This window comes from Panicum hallii, chromosome 5 (genome assembly GCF_002211085.1).
Source record: "Panicum hallii strain FIL2 chromosome 5, PHallii_v3.1, whole genome shotgun sequence".
NCBI classification, from domain to species: domain Eukaryota; kingdom Viridiplantae; phylum Streptophyta; class Magnoliopsida; order Poales; family Poaceae; genus Panicum; species Panicum hallii.
The window spans coordinates 7,254,565-7,279,973 of NC_038046.1; the positions used below are offsets into that span (position 1 = coordinate 7,254,565).

The following is a 25,409-nucleotide window of genomic DNA, read 5'->3' on the forward strand; positions in this document are numbered from 1 at the left end:
GCTGGTCCGAGGGACTGGGAGAGCGTCAGAGCGATGAGTTGGCGGTTGGGCTCTTGCCGGGCCCGGGCAGGATGATCATGGGCGAGCTCGCCACGTGGACGTCCCATGATCGCCACGGCGCCGTCCGCTACAGGACAAGCGAGTGCTGGCTCGCGCCATCGCGCGGCACCAGGAGCGCGTGCGAGCCGTTCGCTCTCCATCCGACGGCCCCCCGCGTTTCCTTGGCGGACGGGAAAGAAGATTACCTCGCGATGCATCGCACTGGCAGGCAGCCAGGCAGGCAGTCCCATCCGTGCACCGAACCGCCCCGGCGTGTGAATAAAACACGCCGCTGCTCCGCCTCCGCTGCAGATCACACACAGCAAACCACATTTCCACCACCCCCACCTGCTCCGGGGCTCTCGCCTCCCTGCCCCACGCCTCTCTCGCAGGCAGCAGCCGCGCAGGTTAGTGCTGCTCCATTGTCCTCCCCTTCTTCGTGCTAACCCTTGCTTAGATCTAGAGATATGGAGTGTGTTTTGCTCCGTGTGCAGCGAGTGTTTTGTTGGTTCGTTTCGATCCGTGGGTGGTTGAACTTTTCATCTCCGTGGAGCGCTGCGCTCGTACGTTCTCGCTCCCTGGCGAGTTGCGCTTTTGATCCTCTGCGTTGCTGTGTTCTACTTGTGTTTTTGGATCCGCGTGCATGCAGCCGTGCGTTTTGGGGTGCTTCGGTGCGAGGATCTTTCTGCGTTCTGTTCCTCGCGTTGTTGTTTGGAAATGCGAAGCTAATCAAGAGATGATCGTCCCTCGTGTTTTCCCTGTGGATGGAGTTGTTCCTTTTGGGGTGTCGTGCAGTACCAAATCGTGCTCCTATGTTTTTGTGTCATGCGGCTGCGCTGTTCTTCGGCCAATCATTGTTGTTTTGCTCTCCATCAGAAGCACTTGATGGGGTTTTTTCCCCTGAAAAATAACGAGAACTTGCCGGTCCTCTTGCTCTTTGCTTGTTGGATTTGATTAGAATAAGCGGAACTCTTCTTGTTGCGAATCAGGGGAAAAGTGTGCCACGCACTCGTGTTCCGGATTGCTTTCTTCTTCGAATGGCTTGTGTACTCAAATTTCTTATAGATCCCTGCTGTGTTTCGATCCTCGTGTAGTGGGGCACGGTAATTCGTCTAGTGATGAAGCGCTATTACTGGTACAACTGCATGCTATGTTGTGAGAATCGATTCTATTGTTCTGCTTCCGATCTGCTATTCCCTATTCTCTCTATACCTTTTGCTTGTGATGCGTTCCTTCAGTAATGTGTTTTCAGTAATTTGGATGAATGCGTTCAGTGATTTCGTCCAGACAGCCGCTGGCTACTCTAGTTTCTGAATGCGAATATGCGATTCCCTCGCTGCTGACCTGAATGCAACTTGCTCTCTACAGGTACCTTGCTGCTGCGCATAGATGGTAAACCTCACAGCAAGAGATGTCGAGGCCACCATGCGCAACCAGCACAGGGTGCGCAACGTCTCGATCGTCGCTCACGTGGACCATGGTATGACAAATTTCCGTTCAAATACTAAACCCTGTTGGGATCGAGAAGGAGCGTCATACACCTGTCCGTATGGTTGCAGGCAAGTCCACGCTGACGGACTCCATGCTCGCCGCGGCGGGCCTCATGGCGCTGGAGGACGCTGGCAAGGTGCGGGCCACGGACACGCGCGACGATGAGGCCGAGCGTGGCATGTCCATCAAGGCCACGGCCGTGACCCTCGGCTACGACTTCAGAGCCATGCGCACGGGCACCGCCACCAGCGACCGCTACGTCGTGAACCTCGTCGACTGCCCCGGCCACGTCGACTTCTCGCCGGAGGTGACGGCTGCTTTGCGCCTCACCGACGGCGCCCTCGTCGTCGTGGACTGCGTGGAGGGCGTCCGCGTGCAGACGCAGACCGTGCTGCGCCAGGCGCTGGGTGAGAGAATCAAACCCGTCCTCGTCGTGAACAAGCTCGACCGCTTCTTCCTCGAGCTCGAGGTCCATGTCCTTTCCAATTCGCCCTGCTCTGTTCTTTCCAATTCGCCCTGCTCTGTTCCTTCTAACTGGTTGCGCCAAACGGGGATACTGCTCACAATCACGTATACATGCGTTGCACTGCAGCTCGACGACGGCGAGGTGGCGTACCAAGCGTTGCGCCGCGTTGTCGAGGACGCCAACGCCGTCGTCGCCATGTACTCCGACAACGAGCTGGGGAACTGCCACATGTCCCCGGAGAATGGAACGGTGGCGTTTGCCGCGGGCTTACACGGGTGGGCCTTCACGCTCTCCAGCTTCGCGAAGTTGCACTCCACTAACTCCAGCTGGTCCGGCGTGGACGAGGCAGAGATGAGGGGCCGGTTTTGGGGAGAGAACTTCTTCGACGCTGAAACCAACTTGTGGACAACCTGCCGCACGGGCTCTGCGACGTGCGAGCGCGGCTTCGTCGGCTTCTGCTACAACCCTCTTCGGAACGTGATCAAAGCCTGCATGAACGACAAGACCAGCCTCTGGCCCCTGCTGAACAAGTTTGGAGTTGAGATCAAGGCGGAGGTCAAGGACTTGTCCGGGAAGCAGCTGTTGAGGCGGGTTATGCAGGCGTGGCTGCCCGCCGGCGAGGTGTTGCTGGACATGCTTGTCCTCCACCTGCCGTCTCCGGCCACAGCGCAGCGTTACAGAGTCGACAACATCTACGACGGGCCCCTCGACGACCCCTACGCAAATGCTATCCGGAACTGCGACGCTGATGGGCCACTTATGATCTACATTGCCAAAGTGGTTCCGGCCGGCGATCGGATGGGCAGGATGTACGCCTTCGGCCGCGTCTTCTCCGGCAAGGTCGCTTCGGGCAACAAAGTCCGCGTGATAAGCAACAAGTACCTGCCCGGAGGCGGAGGGAAGGGGGACGTCTTCGTCAAGACCGTCCAGCGCACCGGCATGTTGGTGGGGAAGACCTTTCAGGCAGTCGACGGCGTCCCGTGCGGCAACACGGTTGCTTTGGCCGGACTTGACGGCGTCATCGTCAAGACGGCCACGCTCACCGATGAGAGGGCGGCGGTGGCAGCGGGCACCATCAAACCACTCAAGTTTTCAGTCGCGCCAATCCTGCGCAAGTCTGTTGCCTGCCGGAATCCGGCCGACCTGCCGAAGCTGCTGAAGGGCCTGGAACGCCTAGCGAAGGCTGATCCACTGATAGAGTGCTCCCTGGAGGAGACCGGCGAGCACATCGTCGCTGGTGCTGGCGAGCTTCACTTGGAGGTCTGCCTCGATGGCCTCAAAAGGATGGCAGGCGTCGACATCCTCTTCGGCGCACCGGTGGTGCCATACCGTGAGACTGTTGTTGCGAGCTCAAGCCGGGCAGTAGTGACCAAGTCTCCCAACAGGCACAACCGTCTGTACATGGATGCGCGCCCACTGGAGGAGGAGCTCCTGCAGGCCATTGAGGACGGGCGCGTCGGCCCCCGCGATGAGGTCACATCCCGCGCCAAGCTTCTGCGTGAGGAATTTGGGTGGGATGCTGGAGATGCGAAGAAGCTCTGGTGCTTCGGCCCTGCGACGACCGGCCCCAACCTCCTTGTCAATACCTGCAAGGGAGTTTACTACACCGGCGAGATCCGGGAGTCCGTCGTGGTGGCGTTCCAAGCGGCGTCCAAGGGAGGCGTTCTGGCGGGGGAGCCCCTGCGCGGCATCCGGTTCCATCTCTGTGACGCGGTCCTGCACTCGGACTGCGTCCACCGTGGGTCCGGGCAGATTATACCCACGGCACGCCGCGCCATCCACGCCGCGCAGCTGGCGGCGAGCCCGCGCCTGATGGAACCAATATACCTCGTCGAGATTCGCGTGCCAAAAAGCGCGGTGTCCGAAGTCTACAATCTGCTGAAGACGAAGGTTTTTGAGCATCAGGACTTGGGCTTCGGCACGGTGGTGCTAAAGGCATTTCTTCCTGTATCCGAGTCATCCCAGTTCGTGCAGCAGCTGCGCTTGAAGACGTCAGGGAAGGCCTTCCCCGAGCTGGCGTTCCACGGATGGAGACTGATCAACTCCGATCCGCTGGAGGATGGCTCGAAGGCGGCGATGGTCGTGGGCAAAGCTCGGGAAAGAAAGGGTCTCGGACCAGTGCCAAACTTGGAGGAGCTTGACGCCACGTTTTGAGGTTCGTGTTCGCCGAATCACTGCTGAATAGTTTCCTCCTGTCGCTGGCATGCTTACCTGTAATCTGCCCCCAGGGCGTTTTCTCTTTCTGTTGTGGAAGTTCCAGCTCTCCCTGGCCTGCTGATGGTGCGGCCCTCTGTTGCTGCGTTTGCTAGTCTGCTCGTTTGTAGGTTTAGTTTCTGTTGAGATCTGTTGGTGCCCATACTTTTACCAGAACTCTTGTTAATGTCGTTACTGTCGGTAATGAAATCTGGGCGTTTGGAAAGAAAAATGTTCGCTGCTGAACTCATCTGCTGTTCTAGTTCTGCTCGGCTCTGCCTCTGCGCGAGTTGAATTCTCAGTCCTCCGCACCGCAATGTTGGGAGCATAACGCTTTGTGTGTGTTGATGAACTGTTGGTGAGTTTCTGGGCTATGAATGAGACTGATCCAGATGATGTCAGCTTTTACTTGGAAAATGCATGCAGAGATGTGTGGCCTTGCAATTCGAGTTGCCGCAGTTTTTAATTGTGTCTCCAACATGACTGCAAGAGCCTACCGCCCCAGTTTCGTCCGGATTGGACGGTCCGGCCAGGAGTGAGTAGTCTCGGCAAGCTGGGATTTTCCACGCCCGTTCACCTTTGTTTTGTTCTGTATCTTGTGTTGCGTTGCACTGTGAGCACACGAACTCTAAAAAAGAAAAAAAAAACTCAGGCAGCAGACGCCCCCGGCAACGGTGCCAAGTTGATGATGTCGACGTGCAGACGGCGCTTCCTCGATCGCGGACGCGCGCGCCGCGAGCAAGCTGGCTCGGAGGTTTGCTAATGCGCGCGCGCTCCCCAGGAGAGCTTACAACAATCGATCTCCGATAAAACTAACTTTCCTATTCTGAAAAGGAGAGGAGATCGACTCCGAGAAGAAGAGGAGATCGCTGCGCGTGCGCGTGATTATAAGGCTAGATACGAGTCGTCGATCCCGACAGATCTCTCGCCTACTACGTTCGGTTCGCCACGCTTCGCGCCGGCCGCCGCCACCGACAACGATGGCTGCCAGCCGCTGCCTGTCCGACCTCCCGGACGACCTGCTGCGGCACATCCTCTCCTTCGCACCCGCCAAGGAGGCCGCCGCGACCGCCGTGATCTCGCGGCGCTGGCGCTCGCTGTGGCGCACGTGCGGCGCCGTCAACCTCGACTCCCGCTCCTACGGCCGCCGCCTCAACAACGGCGAGACGTGCGACGGCTTCTTCCGCGACGCCGAGGCAGCCCTCGCCGCCGCCCGCGCCCCCATCAGGAAGCTCACGCTCTACGTCGAGCTGGAAGAACACGAGGACTTCCCCGAGCCGGAGACGCTCCCGTCTCGCTCCGGCGCCGCGAAGCAGGGGCTGCACGGCATGATCGGCGCCCTGCTCTCCAAGCCGGCGGCCCGGCGCGTCGAGGAGCTCCGCATCGGGGCTCAGCTGTTCGTCGGGGCGTCCATGGGTGCGTTACCGGGATGTGGGTTCCACGAGCTCAGGTTTGGCGCCCACCACCCATCGGAGGCTCTGCGAGTGCTACACGTCACGAACTGCATCAGATTCACGCCTGCTCCGCCCGGCACGCCCTTCCCGCGGCTGGCAGAGATAAGACTGCGGGACTGTTGGGTTTCCCGTAAGGAACTCCAGGGCCTGATCGACGCCGCGCCGCTGCTTGCCACCTTGCATCTCGAATCCGTCTCTCTCTCCACCGATGAAGAAAAAAGAACGCCGTTTAAGGTCGTACAATGCTACCGGCTTCGCTGCCCGGCGGTCACCGCCCTCGTGCTGGAAACTTGCTCATGCCCATTGTCCGTGCAGGATGGCATCGAGCTTGACGTGCCGAGACTAAGGTACTTGAGGTTCAAGGGTTTTGTTGCTCTTGAGAGACTATCGCTGAAATCACATGCTCCGTTCTTGGATCGAGTAGATTTGCACTTCCTCGACGAGTTTTACGCACTTGGAGATGAAGACAGCCAAGTCCGCACGCCCTGCTGGCAGTTTCTGCGACATTTCAACAACGCAAAGGTGTTGAAGCTGAAGCTGGGCTACCCGATTGACCACATCGCCATTGCCGAGGAGGAGTTGGGTGACATTCTAGGTGGCAAGTTGTTCAGCAAACTGGAGCGCCTCGAGCTAGAAGGAACCTACGTTTCCGGAAGCGAGGCCCCAGGCTTTGCAATTGCAAGTTTGCTCCATTGTTGCCCTGTGGTTCGTGACCTCCGGCTCAAGTTGAGCAAGATGCGGCCAATGCTAGGAGTACCAGATTTGCATCTTTATTTTGCAAAAGTGAGGGCTCAGTCTGACTTTGACGAGTCAGTTGATCACTTCAGGCACCGTAGGATCTTGTTGGACGAAGATGGAGATGACAACTATGAGGAGGTTTCTGACATCAGTGGCTTGAGAGAGCATTCATTCAACTGCATGCGCAAACACCTAAGAAGAGTGAGCTTGGAATTTCGGATGGAAAAGCCGAATTGCTTCGTTGCCCAACTTGCAAAGTTCTTCGCCGAGAACGCAGCGGTCCTAGAAGAAATGTATATCGACGATGGAAATCACAGAATACGTGAGCACTTGAGCAGCAAGGTTGGAAGATGGACAAGGAATTTGTCAGAAAGGAGAAACCCGCCCGTGATTGCGCAACCGGAGTGCGGTGACCGCCTGAGCAAGCTCAGCGACGGCGTCCTCGGTCACATCTTGTCTTTTCTCCCGGCCTTCAAGGCGGCACAGGCGAGCATGCTCTCACGTCGGTGGCGTCACATCTTTGGAGCCGTCCACACAATCTCTCTGGACCAGTGGAAGCGCCCAATTCCAAGCATCGTCGAATCATCGTGGCCGTGGCCGATGCTTTTCAAGCGCGCACCCTTCGGAGACTTCATCAGCGCCGCGCTCCAAGGCCGCCACCGCGCCGGCGCCGGCGCCCCACTGCGCAAGCTCCGCGTCGCCTACCGCGGTTTCTGCGAGTTGAACTTGAACCCCGACATGGTGGACCAGTGGCTCTCCTGCGCCATGCAGCTGGCCGGCGGCGAGTTCCACCTCGACCTAGGCCTCGGCGGCAGCCTGGTCTGCTCCCTCGCCCGTCGTATCTCCAACCCAGAGAACAAGGACAAGCCGTACGCAGGGCCTCACCCGACGTGCGGTGGAGAGCGTGATGACGACGAGGAGGAAGATGAAGAATACCCCGCATTGCTGCTGACAGACGACGATGCCGCTCCTCGCGCAATCCCTGTGCCGAGAAGGCTCTTCTCCTTCCTCATGCTACGGTCACTTCGCCTCGGCCTCTGTCAGCTCGACCTGCCGGCCGCCATCGATCTGCCGTCCCTCGACACGCTGCTCTTGACCCGGGTCGTTGGCCCGGGGGCCGGCGCACAGATACAGCGGCTGGTCACCGCCTGCCCGCGCCTCGCCGACCTGACGCTCGAGGCCTGCGCAAAGCTCACCACGCTCTCCGTCCTCGACAAGCGCCTCCGCAGGCTGGCCCTCTTGTGCTGCCACAAGCTGGCGGCCGTCTCCGCGGACGCGTCGGAACTCCGGGTTTTCGAGTACAGGGGCGTCGTGCCCGCGCCCTCGTTCCTGACCATGCACGGTACGCCACGGATCTCGTCGTGCGCTCTCGACTTCTGCGGTGGGGAGCCCACGGATCCGTCGGAGCTCAGGGGCTTCCTCCAACTCTTCGCCTGCGCGAAGCACCTGCAGTTTAACTCCGCCCAACTCGGCGCCGGCGTCGGCAACGGCGTCTTCCCCTCCTCGCCGGCGTTCCCCACGGTCGCCAGCCTCCAACGCCTCGAGCTGATGGGGCTCTGCCCGCGCGACGACGCCACCGGTGTCGCGGCGCTGACCAGGGTCCTGGGGCAGACCCCGATCCTGGAGACGCTCTCGCTCTTCTTCCTGCCGGAGCCACTGACAGAAGCGGACAACAGCCACGCCAATCCCTACGACGGGGAGGCCAGCCTCGGCACGCACCGGCTCAGGTACGGCCGGCACGCTGCCCTTGCCGCGCCGGACGGCGCCGAGATCCCCTGCATGAAGCAGCGGGTCAGGGAGATCAACTTGGTGCACTACCAAGGGGGCGTGTCGCAGAGGACGCTCGCCAAGTTCTTGCTTCGGAACGCGCCAGCCATCGAGGAGCTGTGCTGCACGTTTGCGCCTGGGCCGCTGTGGATGCAGACCAAATTCATGGAGGAGATGAGAGGCTGGGTGATGAACACTTCCACAAAGTTGACGTTCCTCTAGTACAAATTAAATGGTTGCTTTGGTATGCAGAGTCAGTTGACGACTTGATGTGGTGTGTTTGCTAAGCTTTTGCTCCTAGGATTTAATTATCAAGAACAACATACATTTTGGCTCATAATTTTTCTATAAATGTATATGTTGTCGGTTGCTACAAAAATCAATAGAAAATGATTTAGATATGTACTCATACATTTTCTGCTTATTAAAGGTTCTGTGAACCAAACTTCCCAAGATAGAAATCAGTGAAGTCCTACCATCACAGAAAATGATTCAGATATCTGAACCTTCATCATCGCAATTCAACTCGTGAATTTTACAATGCAATGTAGGGAAGTGAGTCAGTACATAGTATTTGCCCTTCTGAAAGGACAACTATATTTTTCATTTATACTCTCCTTTTAGGTTTGTTTAAGTTATGGTGTTGGACTGATGGTGAAAGAACATTTTTCCTTCAAAAAAAACATTTTTCCTTCAGAAATGGGGGCAAACTCAGATAATGAATTGCAGAGTGGAGATATCATTCTACAGCGATTTTTCAAGTGACTGTCTTATATCAGCAGGTAGGAGAACGAGATTATGCTCTCGAGTAAAGCTGGGCCGGAGGGTCTCTGGTGTAAAAACAAGAAGAACGAGATTTATTTTACATACATTTGAACGAAAGAACTCCTCACGCTCAAATTTCAATCTAGCATTCAGCACGTATGCAAAAAGACCTGGATCAAACATGAGAGGAGCCTCATATCTGACAACTTCACTGGCTACTTCGTACTACTCGTGCAGAACTGCAACGTTTCTGCCTGTGAGCAACTACTGTGAATGTGAAGTTTCTGCAACGTTCAGTCTTCCTTCGATGAGATCTCTCACGAGACTGTTGGAAGAACGGCTTGATGATCCACCTTCCTGAATGGCTCTTTGTGAAGCGTCACGCAATTCTGCAGATCTTCTTCTCGTTTCTTGCCTACTATCATCGCCAAAATCCATAAGCTTTGTCACGGCAGAAGAGACTGTGGCCCTGCTGACAATGCCATCCTCCCTTCTCTGTTCCTTCAAGTTGATCCCGACCTTCCATTCATCAGCAAGAAGCCGGGCGTTCACCAGTTGATCCCAGGCAACGGGGAACGCGAGCACAGGCACTCCGGCGAACAGGGCCTCCAGGGTCGAGTTCCACCCAGAATGGCTCAGGAAGCCGCCGACCGAGGGGTGGGACAGGACCTTCAGTTGGTCACACCATGGCACCACCAAGCCCTTGTCACCGGAGATCTGCTGCAGAGTGGTGGTGGTGGCCTTGTCCCGGGCCACCCAGAAGAACCTGACTGCGCTGTCATGAAGCCCCATGGCAACCTCTTCCAACTGTGAGGATGGCATCGAAACATAGCTGCCGAAAGAGACGTACAGCACTGAATTTTTCGGTTGGGCATCCAGCCAGTCAGAGTATTTCTCACGCTGAATCTTTTCTGAGTCGCCTTCAGGAGGCGTATGTGGAATTGAAGGACCAAGTGTATATATGGGGCATGGAAGCACCTGTGATATTCCATCGATAGAACCAGCTTCAAGCTCATAGAAGGAGGTGAAGAGGACACACTGTGCTTTGCGCACATTGGAGAACACTTGCGCAGCTCGTTTCATCGGCAGCTCCCAGGAGCGAAATACCTTGATATCAGAACATTTTACTGACGACAGGGTTGGGAATGGCAAATATTGATCCAAGGACTTGCAGCTTTGTCCTGCAGATCACGGAAGATCAGATATCTATAGTTACTGAGTTGAGCAACTAAAAGTACATTTGCAAACACAATAGCACTGTAATTGGCTTGATGCTTCCGAATACCATTGTGCTTTGGAGATTCTGAATGCATGGAAGTTGGAACTTGCCATCAGCAGATCAGCTAAAGAGTAAAGATATTGATTAATGGTACAGCAATAATTTAGTGGGCTATCATTCATATCTTTTTAATTAATAACAAGTGATTTTTGTGATTCTGAATTCTGAAGATCATAAGCATCTGTAACTTTTTCTAGACCAAAACCATCATTGCACTATTCAAACAAACGATTCACTTAAATTTTTTTCTAGATTGAAACCACCAGTACACTATTCAACCTTTTTGCATCCAAGTTCTTGGAAGCAGGTAATATTTGCTCATTAAACATTCAGATACCTGAACCTTCATGATTGCAATGGCAACTCGTGAATCTTCAGCATAGACTATGATAAAAAGAAGCATGCCTCTTAATTCTTCACTATTAGTGTTACTAAAAGGACAGCTATTTAGCCATTTGGTAGTCTCCTTTTAGGTATACTCCCTCCGTCTCAAATTAAAATTCGTTTTGGCTTTCATAGATACGTAGTTTTTACTATGTATCTAAACATAGTATACATCTAGATGCATAGTAAAATATATGTATCTAAAAAAGCCGAAACAAATTGTAATTTAAGACAGAGGCAGTATTTGTTAAGTAATTGTCTTGGCTAATGGCCACAGAAAAAGATTTCTTCAGAAAGGGGCAAATTAAGATCACGCCGTGCAGACTGAATATATCAGATTACCGCGATTTTGTAAGTGACTGCCTTAAATCGGCGGGAAGAAGAAGAAGAAAATAGCTCCCCCCTTCGCCTCTATCAACTTAATTAAATAACAAGATTTTATTTACCCTACGTTTGAACAATCGAACTCCCATTGATCAAATTACAATCTAGCATTCAGCACATCTGTAAAAAGAGGAAGGTACTGTAGCCAAACCTTCTTCCCCTTCAGGGCCATCCACCGGCGGCCACTGGTCCATGTGGTAGAGAGCCAAGAAGAACGTGGCCGGCATGGTCCACAGCGAGCACACCGGTATCCCGCGCGCCGCGCCGGCCGCCACACCCCACGTCAGGTAGGTGTCGACCACGACGGCGTCCGGCCTCCGCTCCAGCGCCAGCCGGTCCAGCAGCCGCTCCACGGGCTCCCCCATCTTGGCGTGCACGGCCTCGATGAAGCCGACGTGGTCAGCGCCGCGGCCGCGCTCGGAGGGGATGACGTTGGGGATGGTGGCGAGGCGGACGCGCTCGGGGAGCGTGGCGGGCACCCCCGCGGCGGCCAGCAGCGCGTGCCACTCCTCCGTGACGACGACGGTCACGGCGAGGGCGGTGTCGGCGGCGGCGAGCTGGCGGCACACGACGAGCATAGGGTTGATGTGGCCGCGGCCCGGGAACGGCACCGCCACCACATGCCGAGACGCCGCCGCCGTGGCCATTTTTCGCTACTTACAGACTGCAGAGCGAGTTCGGTGGAGCTTAACAACTACTACATGGCAACAAAATGTTGTGTGCATTTTTCATTTGTTCTCTCACTGTCGCAGACTAGTCAGAGAGCACATCACAGTATTGGTCTACAGAGTGTCAGAGTTTAGTCACAGACCAAATTTGAAACGCTAAGCAAACTTGCGTTGCACTAGAAATCAAGGCTTTTCCACTTTTCGATCATGGTAGGACATTTTGTAGTGTTTTCCTTTATATGATGTTCGGCATTTGATTTTTTTTTGGGTACTCGAACAAGTAAGTGGCAATTAATATAGAAAAACATTTGCAAGATACCCGATTACGCTGATTATAACTTGTATTTCTTACTAGAAACAATCTGTTCCTCACTGTGTACACAACCTCTCCTCTTCAATAAGCAAGCTATGAACAGCCCCGTACATAGCTACTCCATAGAAAAAATCGTTCTTTGCTCCACTTCCCAAGCCTCAAAAACCAGTAGCTTGCCTCGTCAGATTATATACCTCATACTTCAGAGCTTCAGATAAGTAACTCATCACGTGATGTTGCTAGCTAACAACTGATCACCCGCTCAACCAAGCATCTGCATCTCACAGAGTCCATTGCTGCAATCATACTTGAAACGACTCCACTATGGCCTTGAGAACCTTCTCCGACGACGACCACTGCTTGTCGCTGGCGCTTGCGACGAAGAGCACCACCGTGTTCCCCTTGGCGGTGGCCTTGGCCAGATTGTGAGAACCGGTCAGTGCCAGCGGAGTCTCCAACACGTAGCTGTAGTACTGCATCGAAAGAACAACGAAACAGATTTCAATTGCTGCACAGGCAATTCCTGTGCTACGAAGGGGGTTCGAGTTCAATTACAGTTTGGCCGTCGATCTTCTCGACGCTGGTGTCGACGAGCTCGTCGGAGTCGAAGGTGTTGCCGGTGACGAAGGGCCCCAGGGAGGCGATCAGCCTCTCGGGGCTGCCGATGTCCTCGATGGTGGCGTTGGGCTTGTTGGTGAGGCGGATGAGCGGCGAGGCCACCACCTGCACCTTGCCCTGCTTCTCGTCCTCGAACTTCACCTCCACCCACGGCTCGGCGCACTTGGGCTGGCAGTAGTTCCCGGACAGGATGTTGGCCACCCGCGTCTGCTTCCAGGTAGGCGGCAGGACGAACTCGTACGGTTCCACATTGCCTGGAAATGGTACGGATGAGATCAATCGACGAACTGCAATACGGGGGCGGAGAATGCATGGCAAGAAGCGAACGTCACCGGCGCGGAGGGCGGGGGTGTCCTTGGGGGTGGCCCGGAAGAAGACGAAGCCCGGGTTGGACGGCGCCGGCGGCAGGTACGTGCCGACCTCGACCTCGCGCGCCTGGGCCGGCAGCGGCGCCCGCGACAGCAGCGCGCCCAGCGCCGCCCCTAGCACCAGCTCCCTCCGGTGGCTGGCAACCGCGACGAGAGGCGCCGGCTGCGGGACGGCGTTGTCTGCCGACGGCACAGCGGCCTGCGGGGGAGGAGCGCAGCGCGAGCTGGCGGGCGCGGGCGGCCGGAGCGAGGCGAAGAGCGGGGAGGACACAGAAGAGGCCATGGGCAACAAAAAAGGGGCTCGCTCGCGGCACGGCGTCGCGTCTGGCTCCCGCGGGAGCGACGCCTTATCCAGACGGAACGGGCGCGCGCGATATTTTCTCGCTCTGTTCTGTTCGTGTGACCGCCTCCGTGTCCGTGAGTGTGGAGCGGCAAAGCCCAGGAGGGCGTGCGTACGCGCGGCTCGGCAGCGTCCTCTTGTCAGCCGCCTGCGGATAAGATATAGGAGCCGCGCGAGCGGGGGTGTGCGGCCGAGAGGCGACAGCACTCGGCAAGCATGGCTCCGGCAGCGCTGGCCGCCTCCGTCTCCCCCGCGGCAGCGGCGCTCGCACCCGGCGGCGGCGTCCGCCCGGCCAGGATAGCCTCCCTGGCTACTCGCAATTCCAGTATGTGCCACTGCTACCTCTTGGCTTCCTCCTCATCTCGCCGCTGATTTGATCGGAATCCAATGCAAATCTTGCTCTTTTGTGCTGTTGTTCCCCAGCCAAAACTGTATTGCCACCGAAAAACGACCTGCTCAGATCGGCGAGGCAGAGGAGGCGCCTGGCGGCACGGAGCAGCACCTCGTCGCCCTCGGAGACGAGCACGGGCGATTCCCAATCCCCGAAACAAGAGAAGGTAATCCATGATTCCATGTCCTGGAACTGAAAACACAAGCGCGCTCGCCTCGAAACACCCAAAACTAACCGCGCGGGGGACACGCGTCTCGTTGCAGGCGCCGTTCGGGTACACGAGGAAGGACGTGCTGCTGATCGGCCTTGGCGTCACGGCCTTCGGCGTCGGGCTCAAGTACGGGCTGGAGGTAAGGCGCCATGTCCAGCCATTACAAGAAGCTTGCCGCGTTTTGTTTCTGTTCGTTCAGCAACTCATAAACGCTACGCGCAGCTCGTCGGCGTCGACCCCCTGCAGGCCGGCAACGTGGTGCAGCTGCTGGTGGTGCTCGGGATGACGGTGGGGTGGATCTCCACCTACATGTTCCGGGTGGCCAACAAGGACATGACCTACGCGCAGCAGCTCAGGGACTACGAGAAGCAAGTCATGGAGGTTGGGAGCTACACCTTTGCCATTGGCACCACCTCTGTACAACAGAGTAGCTGCTTCGCGGCTTCTGAATTCTCACACCTGCTAGCACTGCAGAATAGAAACTGACCGCCGTGGGTCGGCCGCTTTTGTTGCAGAAACGGCTGGAGAGCTTGTCGGAGGCTGAGCTGCAAGCCCTGCTGGAGCAAGTGGAGGAAGAGAAGCAGCGCCTGCCGCAGATCCCGGAAGAGCCTAACGCCATCACCTTCAAGAAGAAATGAGGAGCACGCCACACTCTGTGCCAAACGGTCAACTGGACACTGTTCTTCTTCGACATGTTCATAGCATAGCTTCAGTAGCTAGCCCCATCGCTTCGTTAAGATCTGTACAATACGCCCGCTAGGCCACTAGTGCTGTCGAACTTGAACCATTCATTTTCTGTCGTCGTGGAAGAACAGCAATATGCACCAATAACCAGTATCCAGTGTTTCAGGATATGTACAGAAGATCGCTGTTGTTACTATCGCGATGATGCAGCCTTACCTGTTTCTCTTCCATTGCTTCGTTTACTTGGATTGTGATTGAGATTACTCAATCTGGGAAGGTAAAAAGAAAAAAAAATAAATCAGAACTGATGTGCCTTACATAGAGTTGAATTTACCAAAAAAAAAGACAAAATCTTATCTCCAAAAGAGGTGCATATATCGTGTTAAGGTGCAGCGGAAACCGGCCCGACCCGCTATACCCACGAGCCGACGCTCTACCAGACCTAGATCCACCGGAGCCCAACCAACCAAAAACGTTAGGCCTAACTTAACCCAAAAGATTAGCCTCATGGGTGAGGATGGGTGAGGGTTGCCCACCTTATATGTTGTGTTCGCCAATCGTCAATTTCTGATTTGGGATTAAATTTAACAATCTCTCCCGACACACATCAGGCCCAACTCTTCAATCAGAAGACGTTCTACCAGGCCCCGAGTCCAATTCTCCAGTCGCATCACAACCTATGTGACCTTCCGAAGACGTTCACGAGCTCCTCCATCACCACGTGACCCAAAGATATTCCAAATTTTCCAACCTTCGACTTTGATACCACTTGTTTGTTAGAGTGCGCAGCGGAAACCGGCCCGACCCGCTGTACCCACCTGTACCCACGAATTGGTGCCCTACCAAACCCAAACCCAGATCCATCATAGCCCAACCAACCAAGGCATCAGCCCTAAATCAACCGACATGCCGGTTTCCGCTGCGCAATCTAACGTATCGTTAATTCGTTATAACAAATGTCAGAGTGGTTGTGGCGTTCGGAATCAGAAGTTTCCATTCTTTGGATGGATGAACAGGGGGCTTAGTCCAAATTGCAAGAGACAAGCAGCAAGAGAAAGAGTTAGCGATCAGGTTGGCAACGGGGCGGTGCGGGGCCGGGGGAGCGATCCCCGTCTCCGACCCGATCCTTGATTCGCAGTCCCCACCCCAGCCCTGAAATCGTTAACGGGGCGAAATTGCCTCCCGGCCCCGTTCCCTGCAGATCCCCGATCCCCGACGGGGCCTCGTGGGGACGGCATATCAAGGCAAGTCAGTGGCTGGCGACTTGGCGAGGATGGCCGGACGGGGTGGAGCCGTGGAGGACGAGGAGTTGGGGACGGGCGGCCGAGCTCCTGAGTCCTGATGGGGAGGGGGAGGAGGACTCGGGCGCAACCGCGCAACGACGAGGCACGCCATTGGGACTCGAGTGGCCGAGCTCCGGAGCCGCGCCGCCAGTGTCAAGGTGCAGGAGGCGCGTCGGTGTCGAATGGAAACGGCGGAGTTGGGGCGGCGGCGGCCCGCGGCTGGGGCGAGGGCCCGAGCCTCGAGCGGCGGCGGCAGCAGATTGGGAGGAGCCATGGAGGACGAGTTGGGGATAGGCGGCGGCGGCAGATGGGGAGGAGCCATGGAGGACGAGTTGGGGATGGACGGCGGCGGCGCATGGGAAGGGTGAGGGAGAGAGAGAGATAGAGAAAGTGAGAACGAGAGGAGAGAGATTAGGGTTATAGGTTGTTGGGCCATAGCGGGCAACATGGGTCAGCCATCTCCCTATGTTTTCCATTTTTGAATCCCTAACAGATTTTTACGGGGCAAATTGGCAACCCACCCCGCCCCGACTGGTAAGACCGACTCCAACCGGTCGCGGCTGCGGATAGGCATTCGCCCGGGACGCGGAGCGTGGGGCCCGCCCTTTGGGAAAGAAGAACCGCGGCCTCCTTCCAGCGGCTTGCGGAACGGCCGTCGCATCCCCGCCCACTCCGCCGGCGGCCGTTGGTTCCCGCGTGAACCTTGAAGGCGACGCTGGTGCTGCAGCAATCCCGGCGGCGCCCTCGGGTCACCGGAATCGTTCCTTCCCGGCGGCGCTCTCCCCCCCCCCACCCCCACAATTGTTCCTTCTCTGCTCCACCCCCAAAATCGTTCACGCGGCACTCCTTCCCGGCGGCACTCTCCCCCCCACCCCCAAAATCGTTCCTTCTCTGCTCCAGCTCCACCACGGAGGTATGCATCGATGCTCCCCAAAAATCGTTCCTCCTCAAAGAAAGTTATCTTTTCACCATTTATCTGCTGCAACTTCCATGTACAGTACCTTCGACTAGGGTTTGTGACCAATGTGGCGCCGACGATTGAAGCGTCTCAAGAGTATGCGTGACCACCGATATGCTGAGGATGAGATGATTGCTATGACAGTCATGATGTACCTGGTTGAGGAGGAAAAAGAGCCGCACCGTGGTTCGGTATTTGGTCGTAGGGTCATACCAAGAGATCGTCACAGTGCGTATCTACGATTGATGAATGATTACTTTGTCGACAACCCCGTGTATCCAGAGTATTACTTCCGGCGCAGGTGCATTATTTGTTGCTTCATGTCAAGTTGTTCCTTGTGTATACCATATGGTTGTGCTCATTGCTCCTATATGGTTGCAGGTTTAGAATGGGTAGAGACATGTTTACAGACATCTGTCGCGATGTAGAGGCAGCAAATGAATACTTCAAGCTTGGCTATGATGCCACGAAACAGCCAGGGTTCCACCCAATACAGAAAGTGACGGCTGCGGTGAGGGTGCTAGCGTATGGTGGTGCGGCTGATTCACTTGACGAGTACATTCGTATGGGTGAGAGCACGGTCATTGAAACTGTCAATCACTTCACGCGCACTATTGTTTCACTTTATGCAGATGAGTACCTTAGGCAACCCACAGCCAATGATATTTCTCGGTTACTTAGTATTGCTGAAGAAAGGGGGTTCCCGGGAATGTTAGGGAGCATCGATTGCATGCACTGGGAATGGGAAAAATGCCCCACAGCATGGCATGGTCAGTACAGGGGCCACTTCAAAAAACCTACAATTATCTTGGAGGCAGTGGCAAGTTATGATCTTTGGATTTGGCACGCCTTTTTTGGGATGCCCGGATCTTGCAATGATATAAATGTGCTTAATCGATCTCATGTGTTTGACTCCATTTCTAGTGGTTACGGTCCCAAAGTTGATTTCAAGGTTAATGGCAAAGATTATCATATGGGATACTACCTCGCTGATGGAATTTATCCTCCTTGGGCCACCCTTATAAGTGGTGTTCCTTCTCCAGTCAACATGCAGCAGCAGCATTTCACACTAGCCCAAGCAGCTTATAGGAAAGATGTTGAAATGATGTTTGGAAAACTACAAGGAAAGTACCATATAGTCAAAGGGCCTGCTAGGGTATGGTGTCCGGAGGACATGAGATATATTATGTTGTGTGCTGTAATCTTGCATAATATGGGCATCAAGTATGAGCGTGGACCAGGGTTGGCAATACAAGAGTATGAAGGTTCTACCGAACCTAGGCTCTCAAACACCCGAAATGTTCCTGAGATATCTGCTTTGATTGAGAACCACAGACGCATCAGGTCTCGGGCTGCCAATGCACAGTTGAAGGAAGACTTGATCGAGCACCTATGGATTCATGACGGCCATCGAAGAGTCCAGCAGTAATTAGTATGTAGGCAAGAACTATGAGAAAGCTTTAGCATGTAGGCAAGAACTATGAGAAAGCTTCTTTTGGGTCTAACAATGGCCGCATTATGTTAAGTTGTAATGCTTATTTTAGTGAATGTTAAGCTGTAATGCTTCTTTTGGGTGAATGTTAAGCTGTAATATAATTAGGGCTCTGTTTATTTCAGTGAATGTTAAACTGTAATGCTTACTCATGGTTGAATATGTTGTCTATTGTCCAAGTCAAATGTTTATGTCGTCTGATTCTGGGAGCAATGTTTGGTTTCATATTCAGAGAGTAACTCTTTGGTGTATTGCTGTTGTCCACTTGAGTCATCTCCATCTTGAATTGTAATGCCATTATTAACATCATATAAGAAATATGCCAATTCGTTGTAAACCATAGCATTGAAAGGAAAGCATGGTCTTACCCAATTCGCTTTAATAGATTTCAGTGAAAGTAACGGGAATAAATGGAACCAGCTGTTGTTTTTTGGACTGAAATTAGGGCTTGGCATGTACGTTTTTTCAGTCCAATTTTCAGTCCAATTTTCAGATCAATTTTTCAGCAAACACTATGGGATAGCTGCAGTCCAATTTTTCAGCACACTAACAGGCAACAAGAGCTGAGACGAATCTCATTTTTCAGTGATTGTTCAAATATTACACTAATAATACAACATAACTTGTTCAAGTACAGCCCACACAAATATTACAAGAAAGATGGTTCAGCACACACTAATAATACAACAAAACTTGTTCAAATATTGCAAGATTGTGGAGCACACACTAAGATTGTGCAGCACACAATAATACAGCCCAAGTACAGGGCTGACCAGCTCAAACACTCGGAAGCTCACTTTTCACCAGATGGCTGACCAGCTTGTAGTCTTCTGGCAGCAATCTCTTTTTGCTCGATGACATAATAGTCACGCACCCATGATGGAAATTTATCCAAGTCAGCCATCATGACTTTATCCACACGTTCTTTTTCTTGAAGTGCCAACATTTTCTCTTGAATAGAGACCTGCTTTATCAACAACTCCTTCTGAAAATTCATGGAGTCCTTCTGAAAATTAATGGACTCCTCTTGTAGTCTCAGCTTCCTCTCGTATCTCTCTACCATTTCCTTCGACTCATCCTTGATATGTTCCTCTTGCCTTTCTTCATACTTAGCCCTGTCACTACGGATCTTTTGCAGCACCTCAAGACACCCAGTAGAGCTAGCAGATGAGTTTGCACTCCTTAACCTCTTTGCACTATCCCTGCCCATTGGTCTAACCTCATTCTGGGCATTGATCTGAGGAGTATCTGTTGCCGGCGCCATTGGGCTCACAGGTTCAGCAGAGGGCTCCGGCCTTGTTTTATTATGTTGCTTCTTCTCTGCAACAAACTCATGCCATTTCTGCTCGTGCCTCAATATGAACCAGCAATGAATGAACTTGAAAGAGTGACCAAGAACACCATTATACAACTGCAGCGCATCTTTTATCTACATTAACATTTAACAAGTTCATTAGGACATATACAATAACATTTGTAAACATGCACAATAAAAGCCAGTGACGGTACAAAGAAAGTACCTTATCATCCTCATTTTTGCCGCTTTGGTTCTTCCTTTCAATCTCTGCATAAAACCCAGTGAACTTGCAAGTATCTTTGGATATTTCACCCCATCTGTGTTGGAGGGAGGAAATGGTCCTTTGGCCATACATGCCACGATTCTCGTTGTAGTAGTCACAAATTCTCTCCCAATAAGTTTTGCTGGGCTGATTCACAGAGACAACAGGATCTTTTGACACATTCAGGTAAGCTGAACAGATAACCTCATCTTCCTTAGGAGTATAGCTCGAGGACCGAATGGCTGTGCTTTTTGAAACCTGTCCCTGCTTTGCTTTTTTGGGTCGTTTGCCAGTGCTTGGTGACTCAGTGGTGTCGTTGTTTGAAATCTGAAAAAAAAATGGACGTAAGACGGCCACCGAAACCAGTCTAGAAAGGCAACCGAGACAAATTACCTGTACATCACAATGAGGAGTTGCCTCGTCCTGCCCCTGTGTCGTTTGGCAACCAAGCAAATCAGTATATGGGGTGCAACTAGCCACACCAAAGCCATGTTGGCTACCATCATCAAGTTCATTCCACACGTTCTCCATATCGCTGTGATATCATTAACATAAACAGGCATCAAGAGGGATTCACAAAGACAACATGAATGGCACACGAACAACTCACAAACTTGTCATCAAACATGCTACGCCAACAGGATTAATCCAGACCCAAAATCAACAAGCATACGAAATTAGTCCATAACTTATCATGAAACTAACTAAATCCAGACCAGCAAAAGCTGCAGCAAACAGGTTGTTTGCCCTGTCTGAATCATCAAGTTTTCTTGACTGGAGGTAGTAGAATCCAACTTTGCAGCAACCCTTAAATAGCAAAACAAATGGCTGAGAAAGCATGTATATCAAGAATTCATACCCATTCTGGCAAGCTGATTAACCCATTTTGGAATTAAATTTCCTGTCAACCTTTTCCACATATCCTCACAGAAATGGTTGCAAATTTTACTTATCAAATGATAGGTATCCCCATTGTAATTTACTGACTGAATCTCCATGAACTCTCTGACTTGGAGAGGATCCAGGCAGGTGGTTCCCATGTATATTGATTTCCTAAATTTGCAACCAGGACACTGCCGAGGTTCCACCTCAAAAACTCCACTAATCGAATAGTCATGTGCTCCAAATGCATACTGGTTAAATAGCAAATTTTCTCATTTTATTATGTCCCGGGCGGTGCCTATTTTATTTCAAGTACGAGAGGAATTGGGTTTGCTGTTGATGGAGGAGGATCGGGTTCTTCAGGTACCGCGATGCATCGGCAATAGAGGTGGAGCCATACCAGCAGGAGATGAGATCGAGTGGGGCGAGTCGAGGAGCACCTGCTGCAGATGGTGCCGGAGCCGTGGAAGATCCAGCGCTGGGGGATGAAGAAGACCTTGTGCGCCGCCGGCTCTTGCAGCTGCTTCTCCGTCCCCCCGAGAAGCGGTGGGGGTGGTCCGTCCGCGCCGGATCTTCGTCCGCGCCAGTGGTGGTGGTGGCGGTGCTCCGTCCGCCCGAGAACGGCAAATCTGGCGGTGGTGGTCCGATGCGACCTAGGCGCCGGCGAGGAACGGCGCAGCAGAAGCACGCCTCCGCCCGCCCGAGATGCACCAGAGAGGGAGAAGGGGAGGACGGGAGCGACGGTTGGGATGGGAGGCCGGGGGGTCGCGCAGATCTGCGGGACGGGAGGGAGGTATCCGTTTTTCCGAGACGCAATGGGCAATCCGCTGGGCGCGTGAACAGTGCGCCCAGCGTCCTATTTACCGCGGCGGGGACGGGATAGGAAGTCCGCTGGAGTCGGTCTAACAGGCGGGTCCCCGCCGAGCTCCGCTCACGTGGGGATTTTTGTCAACCTGGGTTAGGAAGTTTTCGGTAAAAAAGAAAAGAAAAAAATAAGCGTAGGCAATGGCCCATTGTGAACGGGCCCAAAAGGAGGCCCGTAAGGCCTGTCTCATCCTGCGTGGGTGGTGGATAAGATAAAGGAAACAAAGCACCAGGGAGTGGCTAGTTCGCAGCACTAGCGAGTCCTCCAACCATGGCGCTCGCGCTGGCCTCTCCAATGGCGTCCCTCTCCTTCCGCTCGGGGAGGATCTCCGCGGCGGCTATCGGCGGCGTCGCCCGCACTGGAAGGGCGATGCCGGTGGGCGCCTCCGCCTCCCCGTTTCTCCGGAGCTCCTTCGTCTCGTCCTCCTCCACGTCGTCAGCCTCCGCCTCCCCCGCCTCGCTCTCGGCGGCGGTCTCGGCGCCGCTGGCCTTCACGTCCTCTTCCTCGTTCGCCGGTGAGGATGGATCATGTCTTCCTTTTCTTCTCTATATTCGTGTGCTAAGCCTCTGGGGAATTAGGGGGGGGGGGGGGGGGGGGGGGTAGTTACTTATTACTACGCTCGCACGGGGAAATGGCTTTGAAATTACGACTTCCTGCACTGTGTGTTACTGTGTTGGCACTAGTTTTTGCTGAATTGGATGTTCAGTACGTGTTGCTATACAGAATTAATGAATGATACCAGAAAGGTGGAAATGTATGCATGGGAGGTGGAGCTAGTACAGTTTGCTCCTCTAGTCCAATATAGCGAACAGAAGGAAAAATTGGGGATCTATGTGTTGCTTTAACATGTGGAAACAGAATTATAAAGGCGTCCTAGTTAGTTGTCTGAAAATACTGGAATTTGTCTGGTGGGTATTATGAAAATCTGAAATTCAGTTAATGCTGAACCTGTTGGTTGATATGGATGGTTCTCTGAAATCTGAAATTTCATATCTTGGAGTTGAGCATTCCTGTAATCGATTACGGATCAGCAAGTTTTATTTTGTAATTTGAATGTGAGATGAAGTTAACTTGTAGAGTACTTTGTAGAGCCATTTGTGTTAGTGTCCAAACATGAAACTGACTATGCTCATATCTGACTATTTCAGTGAATCTGATCGGGTTTTTTCAGAGCTATGAGGAGTAAATATGAAACTCTTATCTTTGTTGTCATCTCCATGTACCCTCTGATGAATTCAAGATTGTATGCATCTGAATTTGTCATGAATCATGAGGGCATCGCAAAAATGCCAAAATCTTACAAAATAGCTACATAGTGTTGCCCTTTTGTTTTCTGTGCTGAATCATCTATATGTTGCAGAATCTACAGCCGCATAGAACTCGCCTCTTGTTTTCTGTCCTGAATCATCTAGACATGACAACCTCTTACACAACATTGAATTGGCCTTTTCTTTTGCTTGACTAGAAATCAAGTTTTAAGAAGGGCAGCACACAACTTAACCATTAACCAGCATAACAGAACAGATCAGATAACACAGTTGAAGCATAAGGAGAATCACCTCCAATAAACTTGATCTCAAGGCTCCTGCTCTGACGCCACTTTAATCCCAGTCGGTTTTTCCATTACCTAAAGCAATCCCAAAGCTCCTAAACTAAGCACAGAAAAATTGGATTAAATGAAACACTTAAGCATTTATAACCTTTTTCCAAACTCTAGACACAACCAGATGGGTACTCACAAATAAGTGGTTACCAATGCTGTGTGCCTTCATTGCTCTGAAACTTTTGACATATTGTGTGGCAGGTTCATCTTTGGGAATTGAGTTCAGCTACAACAGAATGACAACACGAAGATCACGTGGTCTGCAGATTAGGGCTGGGAAGGCTGCTCTCTGCATGACCAAGAGGTCAAGATCTAGGAAGTCACTTGCCCGTACACATGGTTTTCGCAGGCGGATGCGGACTACTTCTGGAAGAAAGGTACTGAAGCGCAGGCGTGCCAAAGGCAGGAAGGTTCTCTGCACAAGAACAAACTCACCCACTGGGAAGAAAAGAATGTTCTAATTCCACTGCAATATGACGTGCATGCAACTGCAAGTATGCTTTCTACATCCAATCTTCTGAGCCCCTGTCTATCTGTAACAATCATGTAGCATCCTATTTCTGTTTTTTTGGTTAATACATCTGAATCACCTTCTCCACACAATTTCAAGTTACCTGTTTTGGATGCCGTGGTCCTTAGTCCCTGTTGTTTTTGGTGGAACGCATATTAATATATTATGCTTTCTGCTTCCAAGTTTTATTTGGTGTGTGAATGAGATTTCATTATGAATGTTGACTCTGCCTGTAGGTCCTGAAGTTGTGTGCAGTAGTATCTTCAGAGTTTCTATTGTCCATTGGCTCTGATCTGGATGCAGTAGGATCATTTTTTGCTCTGCAGGAATAATCCATTTAATTTTATCTGCAATCACATGCCCTAAATCTATTCGATGTAGTTCTATTAACATGGACTGCATAGCCGTTTTCACAGGTCAAATCACCTGATTAATCTGGATCTGAAATTGCGGATTATAATAACCACTGAAATGTGAAAAAACCAAACCTAATCAACCGATTTGATTATGTTTAATTATGTCAGATACTCTATCTGTTCTACTATTATAGTACATAGATGGTCGATAAGCACAGGCAGAAAAAAGAAAAGAGGAATCACCATCTAAGCCAGGACTTGCCGGGCTGCTGGCGGCGGGGAAGAAGGGATCCTGTGTGCTAGCGGAATCTTGTCTTTATCACTGGATTGAGGATATTCTCAGGCCAGGGATACACCGGTACCGGGGAGATGCTCAAGAGCTCAAGCACTCTGCGGCGAGCCTCCTGGTCCGGTGTCTCCTGCGGCGGCGGCCGTGAATACAGCAGCGCCGCCGCCTCCAGCTTCCTGAGCTCGCGAACGTAGCAGCGCCGGCCTATCCGGGACAGGGTCCCGTTCCTCTCCCTCCGAGGGCACCTCCACGAGAGCCACCACCTAGCGTACGGCGTACTCGTAGGTTGCGCCGACGGCCGCCATGCGCCTGGCGATCGGCGCGTGCACCGGGTCGGTCTCGTTGCTAGCCCAGGCATGCCGTGCAGCAAGAGCTGGTGGGCCTCGGCCCTCGGCGTCCGCGGTCATGTTCGCCCAGTACTGCCACGGGAGGAGCTCGGGGGCATCGGCGTCTGCACGCGTAAACGAACAAAAAAAAGTTGATGGGATTGAGATGGGCAACGCGATCGAGATGGTAATGTGCTACGTACCTTGAAGCCCCCGGTGAGTGGACGCCGCATCGCCATGTAGGAGGGGCAACGCGAGGAGTACGAGGGCGAGCGAGCGCACGCCACGCACGGAGGAGAAGGTGCCCATAGGTTAATCTGTGTATACAACTACCGGCGGCGGACAGGGCTACAAGAGATCCTCCCAATGTATATGTATTTGAATTAGTTGGACCACAATCTCCATCGTATATACGTCTGTTTCTCGTAACAGCTTGGGCTTTCGACTTAAGTTTTCTCTTTTTTTTAAAAAAAATAGGTTGATACGCGTGCATTGTTACGGGCAACATAAAGAATAGGGAAAAGTCTATATTTAAACCCTAAACTATCACGTTCATCTGATTTTCACTCTCGAACTACAAAACCAGACAGCCTGCACCATCAAATTATCGAAACCGGATGAAATACAACCCCCACCATAAACCATCCCGATTTTGATCTGACGTGGCACATGATTTTAATGCATCAACTTGTAACAGGCGAGCCTACATGCCATACTTTTTGCAATTTGATC

General features: G+C 52.8%; 7 protein-coding genes across 7 annotated transcripts; 4 read left to right on the forward strand and 3 right to left on the reverse strand.

Moving 5' to 3' along the window:
- The first annotated feature begins 301 nt into the window (after positions 1–301).
- LOC112894494 (elongation factor 2-like) lies at positions 302–4,397 on the forward strand. Its single transcript, XM_025962225.1, has 5 exons — positions 302–446; positions 1,408–1,519; positions 1,599–1,999; positions 2,123–4,151; positions 4,225–4,397. Exons 2-4 carry the CDS (start codon positions 1,429–1,431, stop codon positions 4,148–4,150), a joined length of 2,520 nt encoding a protein of 839 aa, XP_025818010.1. The 5' UTR covers positions 302–446; positions 1,408–1,428; the 3' UTR covers position 4,151; positions 4,225–4,397.
- Positions 4,398–8,925: 4,528 nt separating this feature from the next.
- Positions 8,926–11,823, reverse strand: LOC112893728 (UDP-glycosyltransferase 87A1-like). Its single transcript, XM_025961193.1, has 2 exons — positions 11,112–11,823; positions 8,926–10,094 (listed from the first exon to the last, which is right to left on the reverse strand). The coding sequence occupies exons 1-2, from the start codon at positions 11,605–11,607 to the stop codon at positions 9,178–9,180; spliced, it is 1,413 nt and encodes a 470-aa protein (XP_025816978.1). The 5' UTR covers positions 11,608–11,823; the 3' UTR covers positions 8,926–9,177.
- A 102-nt stretch (positions 11,824–11,925) lies between these two features.
- On the reverse strand, positions 11,926–13,344 carry LOC112893730 (psbP domain-containing protein 6, chloroplastic). Its single transcript, XM_025961196.1, has 3 exons — positions 12,892–13,344; positions 12,497–12,813; positions 11,926–12,414 (listed from the first exon to the last, which is right to left on the reverse strand). The coding sequence occupies exons 1-3, from the start codon at positions 13,208–13,210 to the stop codon at positions 12,244–12,246; spliced, it is 807 nt and encodes a 268-aa protein (XP_025816981.1). The 5' UTR covers positions 13,211–13,344; the 3' UTR covers positions 11,926–12,243.
- A 52-nt stretch (positions 13,345–13,396) lies between these two features.
- Positions 13,397–14,768, forward strand: LOC112893729. Its single transcript, XM_025961195.1, has 5 exons — positions 13,397–13,592; positions 13,691–13,824; positions 13,922–14,008; positions 14,092–14,250; positions 14,385–14,768. The coding sequence occupies exons 1-5, from the start codon at positions 13,484–13,486 to the stop codon at positions 14,505–14,507; spliced, it is 612 nt and encodes a 203-aa protein (XP_025816980.1). The 5' UTR covers positions 13,397–13,483; the 3' UTR covers positions 14,508–14,768.
- A 2,091-nt stretch (positions 14,769–16,859) lies between these two features.
- Positions 16,860–18,223, forward strand: LOC112891860 (putative nuclease HARBI1). The gene is made up of 2 exons (XM_025958852.1): positions 16,860–17,095; positions 17,176–18,223. Exons 1-2 carry the CDS (start codon positions 16,860–16,862, stop codon positions 18,221–18,223), a joined length of 1,284 nt encoding a protein of 427 aa, XP_025814637.1.
- Positions 18,224–19,010: 787 nt separating this feature from the next.
- LOC112894958 (glutathione S-transferase T2-like) lies at positions 19,011–21,548 on the reverse strand. Its single transcript, XM_025962812.1, has 4 exons — positions 21,168–21,548; positions 20,239–20,380; positions 19,807–20,172; positions 19,011–19,715 (listed from the first exon to the last, which is right to left on the reverse strand). The coding sequence occupies exons 2-4, from the start codon at positions 20,374–20,376 to the stop codon at positions 19,080–19,082; spliced, it is 1,140 nt and encodes a 379-aa protein (XP_025818597.1). The 5' UTR covers positions 20,377–20,380; positions 21,168–21,548; the 3' UTR covers positions 19,011–19,079.
- Positions 21,549–21,822: 274 nt separating this feature from the next.
- Positions 21,823–23,892, forward strand: LOC112894959 (50S ribosomal protein L34, chloroplastic). Its single transcript, XM_025962813.1, has 2 exons — positions 21,823–22,106; positions 23,397–23,892. Exons 1-2 carry the CDS (start codon positions 21,863–21,865, stop codon positions 23,654–23,656), a joined length of 504 nt encoding a protein of 167 aa, XP_025818598.1. The 5' UTR covers positions 21,823–21,862; the 3' UTR covers positions 23,657–23,892.
- Positions 23,893–25,409: the final 1,517 nt, after the last annotated feature.